Source organism: Bactrocera latifrons, unplaced genomic scaffold, assembly GCF_001853355.1.
Source record: "Bactrocera latifrons isolate USDA-ARS-PBARC rearing strain unplaced genomic scaffold, ASM185335v1 scaffold_0, whole genome shotgun sequence".
Lineage (NCBI taxonomy): Eukaryota > Metazoa > Arthropoda > Insecta > Diptera > Tephritidae > Bactrocera > Bactrocera latifrons.
In genome coordinates, this window is record NW_017534406.1 from 4496411 (window position 1) to 4507732 (window position 11322).

Below are 11322 nucleotides of genomic sequence, written 5' to 3' on the forward strand. Positions count from 1 at the left end.
CAGGTGCTCTCTTGCAAACGCTAGCCTTCGTTTGATGTTCCTTTTTGTAACGATCGGTTTGTTTCGTGCAATTCGCCCATTTAAGAAATTTTCCTGTAATCTCCGTCGGACTGTCTGTGCTGATACCCGTACACCATGATTTTGCTCAATTTGGGCTCTAATGTACAAGAAAAATTGCTGAAATTTTCATTCCCAATAAGAGCAAAGCTCGAACATCATTCTCAAAAACTATGAATACCAAAGTCTTCGCCACATCACCTGCTCGCATTGCTCAGTAGTTTCATGACCCTCCGCCATTGTCCAAACGTGTTGACACCAGTAAAAAGATGAATTGTCACAATGCATTCAATGAAGAGTCAACATTAAGTCTAGAACTAGCAACCAGCGAGCGCGCTCAGCGTGAGAAGAGCAAGGCATACGCGTTAAGCAAACATTTGCACAGTGACATTGCGCGCGACGTCAGACGCCGTAGACTCCATGGCACGACGGCTAATAGATTCGCACACCAAATGGCAAACGACAAACAAAAATCGACTGTCAACGACAGACAACCAACGAAATTGAGCGAAAGGCGCTATTGCACCCGAGCGAAGGCAAGCAGCCGTTGTAAATGAAAAAAGTGCGAAAAAACAGCTGTCACGGATTCAATAAACACTTCAAATAAACTCGACGATTTATTGTTGAATCGTACGCGGCATTTGACAGTTTTTGACACTAGTGGTGATGCCATTTTTCCACAAACTATTTGCGCTGCTCAAAATCATTACAAAAAACTGCTGCCAGCGGTATATGAGGGGGGTGGTGGGGAGTGCGAATCGCGTTGCGAATGCGAGTAATTGGTGTTTGAAGTGTGCGCACGTCTGCCAGGCAGACAATTCAGTGATTGAGTGAACCTACGAATACCAATGACATGTGGCGGTGTGTGTGTGTGCTTGTTGCCGCTGGCGTAGGCACCGTGCAATGAATTATTAATTTCGTGCTCCGGCTGTTGGGGCGAACGCAATCGTTTAACTGCTGACAAAATGATAAATTTATTATTTGCAGTTATTCACATGCAGCTTCATGTGAAACATATGCACACTAGCAAATGTGTAAGATTATAGCTATATACGAGGGTGGTCCGATAAGTGGGTAGCCTAAAAATGTATATATTTTAAGACTATATTTCATTTAAGTTCGATACCCGTCATCCAACTTTGATGTAACTTATTAAAATCGTTTGAGGAGCAAATTTTTTTGGACCTCTGAAGAGGTTAGGAGAACTAGCGGCAATTATTTCGACCAGAACTTCTGTCCCCTATTGACTTTTCTAAACAAGAAAGCGACAAAACAACACAAAGGTCTAACACAGTGATTGTGGCAGCATTTCGTATCGACACTCAATCATTATGTATCTGGCAGTGGCAGAAATGTGGTTCGGTATATTGTCATGATGGCGAGTAACTTTTTTTAAGCTGTTTTTTCTGCAATATGGCTTTGACGGGGATCCATCTCTAAGTAGCCAAAGTAAGCCATATCTTGTGATTCACAAAAACCGGTGGCATTCATTACCTTTGCGACCGATATGACAATCCATTGCTCCAATAGGACAATCTGCGACTTCTTCTAAGTACATTCGTCGGGTGAACTCCACTGCTTAAATTATTCCTTAGCATTAGATTTGTACCAGTGCATAGAAGATTTCTTAGTAGCGCCATCGAGCGGTCAGTTTACATACTCTTCCAACCGACCTCATGCATATCAGTTATTTACTGATGTGTATGTATGTGTGCATGCCACTATATGAATTGATGATCTCATAAACATCGCCGTATAAGCGTCAGCAAATAAAGCATTATGGCAGCCACCAAACCACTTCTTCCTAGTCTCCTTCTTCGTTTCACCCACAGCATGCTTTAGATTATGTTGACTTTCCTAGATTTCGTCGATTAAAATGATTCACATAACTATTTGCTGTAAGCATACATTTGCTCTATATATAATTCCATTTCTTTAGCTCTTCAACTCATCCTTCATGCCCACGTTCTCACTTCGCACACTTGACGTCGCCAACGTTCAACCGCCGACGTGTCACTTACTGGTGATAATCACGCGCGCACTCTCTCAGGTGCATGATTAATCACTTCCCAACAGGATAATCATTACTGGCAAGTCCAAGCGCGCCGTCGTTTTTCCTCAAAGTCGCACACACACGCTGGCACATATCACTTCAGCAAGCCCTTTGCAGGAAGAAAAGTAAAATTGTATCAACCAGACCTAAACGTTTCTTTTACTTACACTTCGCGCTCTCTTTTTCGCTTTCTCCCTATTCGTCTAGTAAATTAGAAAGTCCAACAGCGCTAAGCAGAAACTTAAGCAAGATAATAGCAAATAACTACACGAAAGTGCGCTTAAGTGTCAGCTGGAAGTGCGCTAAGTAAACGATATCCTTTTCAGGTTTTGCTCAACAGCTTTGCTTATCATTTAACGCGAGCACAAAATTCAGTCTAAAGAGTCGGGCTAAAGCCAAAGTTGTAAAGTTTTGCTGTCTTAGCTAAGCTGGTAAAGTGGCGAAAGTGTTTACTTAAGCTTTGTGTTTGTGTTTTTTCACACCAAACTAACTTTTCACTTTTAGTTGTGCACCTTTGTGGAAGCATATTGCAGGAATACAGTTTGTTGTAATTTTAATTGGCGCATATTTAGCCAAATAAAGAATTAAATAATTTAATTTTAATTTTCTTTTAACTTAAAGTCAATAAATCAAGTATTGGTAGAAGCAAAATTGAGAATAACTTATTCTCTTCATAGGTATCAATGCCATCCAAAGGTCCGAGACTACTAAAAATCTTAAGTTTATAATCTAAGCAATGCTCGAAAGAGAGAAAGTAGAGTACTTTCTCTATGAGTATATAGCCCGTACCTGGTGTGTATTATATATACTACCTACCCTGTGGGTTAAGATTAAGTGTAATTTAGTTATCATAGTTATTGAAGCATACTCCATCCAAATTGACAAAAAAAATACTAATTTTGATACAAATCCTTAAAAACTAAACTCCTAAGCCATGCTTCATTGTTACAGCAGTGGCTCTGGCTCTGGATAGCATAACTGGTTTGGTACTCGTACCATGGGTTTAGAGTTGGCTGAGCAGAAAACGGAAGCCTTACTCATGAGCACCAGGAAGATGAAAAAATGAGTATCACTCACCATAGGAGAATGCGGCATTATTTCACAGCCGCAGCTTAAGTATTTGGCAGTCATATTGGACTCAAAATTAAAATTTAAGGAACATTTGGCGTATACTTCGGGTAAAGCAAACAAAATGTATAATGTTTTATCAAGAGTGGTGGCCCATAGGGGCTGCGTGCGTTCTAGCCGGCGAGCTTCAATAGTAAAAGCAATGAGCTCCCTGATATTGGATACAGACACTAGATATAAAAGCATATGCAAAATAGATAAACGCTGTGCCTAGGCTTATTGCTATTCAAAAAACAAGTGCTTTCCGAGCGACATAAAGCGACGCTGCTGAAGTTCTATCTAGTCTGCCATCCATGACATCCAGGGAGACAAATTCGTGCGATTGAACCAGCTAACAGAGACGTTTGTACAAAAAAAGGGGAGTGGCAGCAAGGGTGGCAAGCCTCAACCAAAGGGCAGTGACAACATGGGGACCTAGACTTCCACATAGCCCAAATACCGAGTAGACATAAATACTTTAAATGCTATCTGTACCGATTCCAACACGAGTTTAGCCCGTACTGTCCGACGTGTACAGAGTGCATAAAAAACTGTGAGCATGTATTTTTTCAAAGTCCTCATTCTTGAAATATTAGGGAAATATCTAACATTTCGCTTGGCGGTAGTTTGTCGGTGGGAAACTTGACAGCACTCATGCGCCAATCTTCTAGTATATGGAAAGCTATCAGAGAAGCGTTAGCTCTAGTTATGACAAAACTAAGCAATACTATATATAATACATTATCCGTCAGTTAGTCCGTATGATAGATGAGACTTAAATTCTAAATGGGAGACTCTAAAGAGCAATCGTTACTGATATTTTCGTAACTGAATTGGAGGATGTTGATTGGACCGCAAGCAAGTTGATTGAAGAAAAATTTTGGTGAACGCATTATTGCGGGTCATGGATGATGTGAAGTAGCTTGTTTACACAGGTAAGGCCGAGACAATTGCCACCTTAGAAAAGAATATTTTGCTGCTTATTGTTGACAAATGGAACCGTCGCAGCGTAATTGACTGAGTTGATTAGCCATGTATTTGTCTGATTGCTGTATGTATATACGCTAACTAATCCCCCAGTTTTTGAGATATCTATTTGGAATTTTGCAAACGTCATTTTCTCCACAAGAAGCAGCTAATTTGTTTGGACCTTCTGTATCGAACCACTATAGCATATTGCTGCCATACAAGCTGAACAATCGGTATCAAATTCTTGTATGAAATATTTTTTCATTCATCCTCAATAAAATTTGCAGTGTCAATGTTACAATCTTCGAAGAAATTTTTCAGATTTAGTCACTATATAATATAGCTGCCATAAAAACTTAATGATCAAAGTTCCAGTAAGGAAACCTACATATTTTTTTTTTTCTGTTTTTTAATAAAAGTATAAATATGGCATATAGACTGGGTTATGCCTCTTGCCTGGAGTAACTATACTTTCAAATGATAACAATATCTTGATTGATGAAATACATACTATTTTCTGAAATCTCCTTCATAAAAGTTCAGTGCATATCGTCACCTAAAATGCAAAACAACATATCATCAAAAAATCAAAATTGAGTTTTTTTATTACTTACGGTTCACTCCCCATCTTACATATTTGTATACATCAAATTTTAAGCTTCATTTATCAGATATAACCAATATGTAACCAATACATAAACAATATATAACCAAAACTCAAAATGTTTCTTCCAATATGATTGGTGTATTATAACGTTTTTCCTTCGCCTGCAAACTTGTGAAAAGTGATGTTCCTTTTTTGTTTTTTTTTTTTGCATTTTAGGTGACGATGTGTAAGTCTTTAAATACACAACCTGGACTTACTAACATATATAAATATTTCTGCTTTATACATATACAACAAACACTTCTTATCAACATGTTGCCAGTGTTGCACAACCACTTAAATGGAAAAGTTACAAGTGTATTACACTTATGGACTCAACAGCGGCCACTTCAACTTCAACTTCAACTTGTTGCCACTTCACTTTCTGGCACTCGAACACTTCGCTCGTTGTTCTACGAGCGTATGTATGTGTATCTGTATATGTGCACTGCTTGTTGCACATTGCACTTAGTCACTTGACGGCGTGCTGTTGCCTGCACCCCTTTACAATAGAAAAACAACTAATCTGCAACGCGATGGAACGCCAATCTGCACCGACTTAATGAAGTAACAAAAAAAAAAAAAAGAAAGGCGCTGCAAAAATACGGTAAGCAAAAACAAGAGAGCGGAAAGATTGGTTGAAGCAACAGGCACACAAAAAAGGCGCGGTGTTGCAAGAATGGCAAGACAAAAATTTCGACAATGCAACACTAATTGCGCGGCAATGGCATAAAAAGCCGTAAAGCTGAGGCAAGCAAGAAAAGGATAACGGCGTCAAAAAAGGACAAATCAAAGGAAGTGCTTTGGCGCTGGCTTAGCGTTGACTTTAAGCTTGAATTGTGGGGAAGTAAGGAGGTGGGGAGGTGGCGAGTTAAGTAGTAAAAAGCGCTGGCGACACATTGCCGCCACTTGCATTTAACTAATAAAGCCAGCGGCGTGTGTTGGTTGTTGCTTAGGACAGCAGAAAGCAGAAGGGAACTTGAGGAACGCGAGGAAGGGGCAGACAATTACTTAAATGCCTTTGCTCTTGCCACTTTCAAACACAACAACTCGCCACGAATTGACACAATTTTAAAGATCTTTAATAAGCAGCAAGAAAATGCCTGCATTTATGGAAATTCGGACCAAGCAAGGCTGCTACAAGGCATTGGTAAACAAACGAAGTGGCGCAAAGCTTTATAATATTTTTAGTTTATTTCAACGCGCCATAAATTTGATATTTCATGCACGTACAAAAAATTGAAATTTTTACAACTCGAATTTATTTGTCCACCATCCTCAGCGCGCTTGTACTTCCGGTCTTCGTATTTCACACGGCAAGGACTTTTGCTTTGTGGGAATACCATATTCAAATGCCATTTAATAAAACTGTTCATATCTCCAGTTGACAATTGTCATGCTTTGTATGCAACAAAAATACTCAACCTCTCTATAATAGCAGCCAATAAAGCGTTTCGACAATTGGCAGCTTAAATGACGGTTTCTTTGGTGGTTATTGCGGCTTTTTATAGTCAGACATTTACCGCGTCTCTGAGCATGAATTGACCGCAGTGGCAAACAAAACGCGCTCCCATACTGCGCTGAGTTATAAGGGGTGGTTAGTCAATAGCAAGCGTGAGCTTTGGATTTAATATCGGTCATCTTGCTAGAGAAGTAAAAGATGTTCTTCACAGCATGCACAACATTGCAAAGAGGCTAACAAGTAGCCAAAAAGCCTTTGAAATAATATTTTCAACTCATCACGAAATGGGAATGTAAATTGCGACTCGTTGTTTAGCTTATCAGCCACGAATCCCTTGTGTGCCACAGTGCCAGCAGTGCTGTGCTACTTGCAGCATCAATATTCGCGGCCCAAAGTGCGATGGCACGTCTTCGTCACAGACGACAAATGAAAAATAGTTATAAAACGTTTGATGAATACCAAAAGCAAGTCGCCAATTGAATTGCGTGTAAACTTTTCAAATTACGACCGAAGTGCCGCTGGTCGCAAGTGCCGGCAAGCTCATCCATAGCAATTCGCTTGGGATGTGCTGAAGTCTGTACACATTTGACCAGCGCTTGAGTAGCGTGTGGTGTTGTAGCCAGCGGCTGAGCGTAACACAATGTGCTGGCATCTCGGCACTTTGCGGAGATTTGCTTTGGTTTTGACAATTTCATTTGAGTTAAAAATAAACTAGCTCGTTTGCACTTAATTTCATTTCTAACGATTTCGAGCAACTGTACGCGGATGAGGTGCGCCTTGTGTCACTACTGCCCACCCTGTATTGGTTTTATAACTCGCGAAGGAATTTTAATTGCTTAATTATGATTTTTGTATTATGATATATAATATATATTTTAGGTCAAAAAGTTAGAAAGACTATTTGAAGTACTTACTGCATTGAATGATAAGGTAAGGTTATATTAAATGGTCAATGGTACTTGGACAGCTTATTGTCGGTCCGTTTTGGTACCTAGAAGTAGAACTTTTATATTGACCATAAAGGTTCTCATAAATCAACGGAACTCTTTGAGTTGGGGGGAGTTTCCTTGATAGAAAGCTTTCATGATATTCAAGTATTGATGAGAGGGTAAAGAAGGCATCAGTTACCTGATACCGATACTGTAAAGAAACTATAGGAAGGAAGTGGGGTTTACCAAAAGTGGTGTTTTGCTTCTGCGAAACTGTAGTTAAGCCAAAGCTGCATCTTTTAGTCGGTCTTACGTAATCGAAATTGACCAGGATATTATCAGGCCAAGGACTATTATTTTGGAGATCTAACCCCGTTTAGAAGATCTTAGCATCTCTCATCGGCATATATCACCTAATTCAGTCCTACACATAGCACCCGTGTATACCCGACAGGAGCACTGTTGCGAATATTATTCTGGGTCAGAGAAGCTGGGGTTATGAAGGGGCTTAAACAAAGCTACTCCCTTCAGTTTTTATCCCTGAAAACTTGGATAACTTCTTCGTACTGCTGGTGGCTGTTCTCAACTAACAAACCGACGAGGGATATGTGGACCGAAGGAAGTCATTGAGCATTCACTTTGACAGCAAAACGATAATACTAGCGTTGAGATCGCAAACTGTAAGCTCACAGTTAGTCAAAGAGCTAGACGCTCACTAGATATTGCATAAAAATACTTCGTTATCAGACCCGTTTCGGAGCGTGGCCGTAGCTTAATCGCTAAAACTGCACCTGCGAGACTCTTCTAGTAGAACGTAGGAGATCTACTGAACCCCATACCCTTAGTAACGTTCATTTTGCCGCAATCGTAAGAGCTCTTACTGGATATTGCACAGTTGGTATTCATGCTGTAGGACAAACTGTCGAAGTTGTTAGGTAGAAATTGAAGTGAACACATTCAGACACTCTCTCCTCTAAAGTCTATCTTTGGCAGGACTGAGTTTGAAAAATTGCAGCAGTCACACCTTCGGCAAACCAGTATAAGAGTACAGAGCCGAAACTGACATTGACCGCTTCAGCAAATCTGTGAACGGCTCCGGTTTTCCGAACTTTTAAAACTTTAATGAATTTTTCTTTTAAGGCCAAAATTTGACAGTTCAAGACTCACCTGTTCTGCTATGCAACCGAAATCTGCAAAAAAAAAAACAAAAATCAAATGCGTTATCACCTAACTTCATACAATTTATTAACAAACCACAACAATTAAACAATTGGCGTTAGACAGATTCATAAAAGAAGTTCAAAAAACCATTAGCTAGAAGTGTTTGTGATAAAGCTAGAGCATTCAGCTCGGAACTGAAATTTTCGAAATAATGAGTGTAGCGAATTATCATCACTTATGTACTTAAAACGGATTTGAAAGACTTAAAATTAAGAAAGGAACATGATCTAATTACAGCTAAAGTGCTACAGCGGTTACCATACAAAAGTTTACTAAAGCCCACCCATCTTCTCAATTGACAAAATTGAAATTGACTGAGAGTAGACTACCATATAGTCTCGCTGTTTCCACAAGTCTCAAAATTTCTTGAAAAATTAGTTCCTCAGAGCTTAAAATATATAATCAATAAAAATCACTTAATCACTTTAGTTTGGCTTTAGAAACTAGCATTTAACAATCGAACAAATTCATAGAATAATATTCAGAATAAAAAATGTTCAGGACGAAGGAAATTGTGTTCAAAGGTATTTACTGAAGTTGCGTAGGCGTTCGACAAGGTATGGTGCGAAAGCCTGATGCACAGGAATTACTTCTTTAAACTATAAGAATTAGAAGCAGGCAAAGTAAGGATTACTCTGATATATTTTGTTTTGACTTACTGTTAACACTAAATAGTATAACTGCCGCTTTTTTAATGAGTATTTTGTTAACAAAATAATTAATCTGATTCCAGGTTAAGAAATTTATTGTTTTTCTTCGTTTAAAGAGGACTACCATCTGATCAAATTTAACCGAACTGGTACATTTAAACAGCAGCAGCAAATCGAATCGATTATGTCACGAAATGTTTGTCTGACGTCTGTTTCCAATGAAAACTCTGTTACATAATAGTTGAAAATGTTGCAGAATTGTTGTAGACTCCATACACACCTCACCTACCTACCTACTCTACTCTACTTCATAGCACAGCCACACCTAAAATATCTGGGAGTAATAATTTACTCAAGGCTCAAATTTGATGATCGCCTGGAATACACTACAAGAAACGGGAATAACCTTAACGAATTATCAAAAACTATGCAAATAAAGGCTGCGTGGGTTCCAGCCGAATATTTACTCGCAAAGGTAATGAGATCGGTTGCGTTATTCGGCTCGAATTTGGATTAGGCATTAAGACATATGCCAGGCAAATAAGCACAGTGCGAGGGCTGTCGGTACTAAGAGTTATCAGTGCTTTTCAAACAATATCAAGTGACTCCGCTAAAGTAATATCCCAATATGATGCCCATTGACATCCAACATGACGAATACGAGCGAGTAAACAAGTTGTCAGAGAAGTATATAGGAGCCAAAAGAGAAGAGAGAGTCAAATATGGCAGCAGCGGGGGTAAACCTTACTTAAAGGACGGTGGATCTATAGACTCCAGTATCAGTATATAGATTGTATTTGTGGATCGACAAACGACATGAGGACCTGTGAATTGTCCGACATGTTCTGAGTGCTTTGAAGATTCGGAGTATGTATTTTTTATTTTAATCTTTGAGATATTGAGGGAGAGGACGTAATAGAACTCGGTGAATATACTACTTACACAGTATTTAGCTCTTCATTACCAAAGAAATGTACAATAATATATAGAACGATCCTGAGACACCACAAATTATAATAAAACATATTTCGATAGCAAATTTTTTCTACGAATAATATTTTCCTAAAAAGTTTTGCTCCTTAATTTTTATTTTAAATATTTATATTAACACAAGCGACACTATACAGCAGGTGAACTTGACAAGTTTTATATTAATATTACGAAGGATTTATGTAAGCAGTTTTTTGATATATATGGTATAAGCAAATCAATCTATGTAAATGTAATCAAAAAGCAGTCAAAGTTTAACCAGCGACAATTTAATTTAAATAAATCCAAAACAATCTGAGTTTACATATTTTAGTATATGATTTTAGTATTATAAATGGCATATAATTTGCATGTAGAGTCATAAATTGGCGCAAACGCAACAAACAACAACAAAATGATAGAATTTGAAGAGTGAAAGAAAGAAAAACTTTATCTTTTTAACAATAACCTTAAAAGTATTTGCCATCACTCAAAAGGTATGCAAAGTCGATGATAAGTGCATACATACATTCTTACATATGAGTATACATATAATCACGCACACCTTTACCGGTTTTGGAAAAACTTTAGAGTTTCGAAAGATTGTTGTGTTGTGGTTAGAAGACTGAAAGAAATATGTATAACGTAGCTGTTGAGTTGAGCGGCAGAAAAGTTGAAATGAAGGCCAAGCAACTGCATGGCAACAGCCGAAAGGGATGCAATTTATAAAACTAAAATGAGCAAAAATAATAAATAAATAAAAGTAAAATGAAAAAAGTTRTGCAAAATAAATAACCAATATAACGAAAAACTCACGATTTAAACTTTGTTTGCGATAGCAACCCTGCGGTTATATAAGCAATCAGTAAACTGGCGCTGAGTAAGTGCCAGCGTAAAGGAATTTGCAAAATTGTGAAAGAAAAAGTTTTAAATTTTAATACATATGGAAATGTGCGAATTTCAAAAATTAATGTATCGAAATATTAAGCTTTGTTTTAATATATAATATTTGTATGTAAGATATTCTTACCATAACACGTCTGCAACTAGTTAGTGTCTTTTTAAGAAATATATACAGCGCCAACATAAAACTAATGTGGATTCCAGGCCACGCCGGCATACGCGGGAATGAACTGGCAGATAAACGCGCTAAACTAGCGGCTAGTGAACCGCTCGTTACGTTTGACTTTCTTGAGAATAAAGACTTATATAAGATGGCACACCAACACCAACTTAAATCGCTAATGGAGAGTTGGAGA

The 11322-nt window shown here is 38.3% G+C and overlaps 1 protein-coding gene across 1 annotated transcript in view; it reads right to left on the reverse strand.

Annotated features, from left to right (window-relative positions):
* The window catches only part of LOC108967236, a 138262-nt gene that overhangs the window by 34519 nt on the left and 92421 nt on the right, over positions 1-11322 (reverse strand). The window contains exon 5 of the mRNA XM_018930938.1: positions 8391-8413. Coding sequence (XP_018786483.1) covers positions 8391-8413 — 23 coding nt within the window. The remainder of the gene's footprint in view (positions 1-8390; positions 8414-11322) is intronic.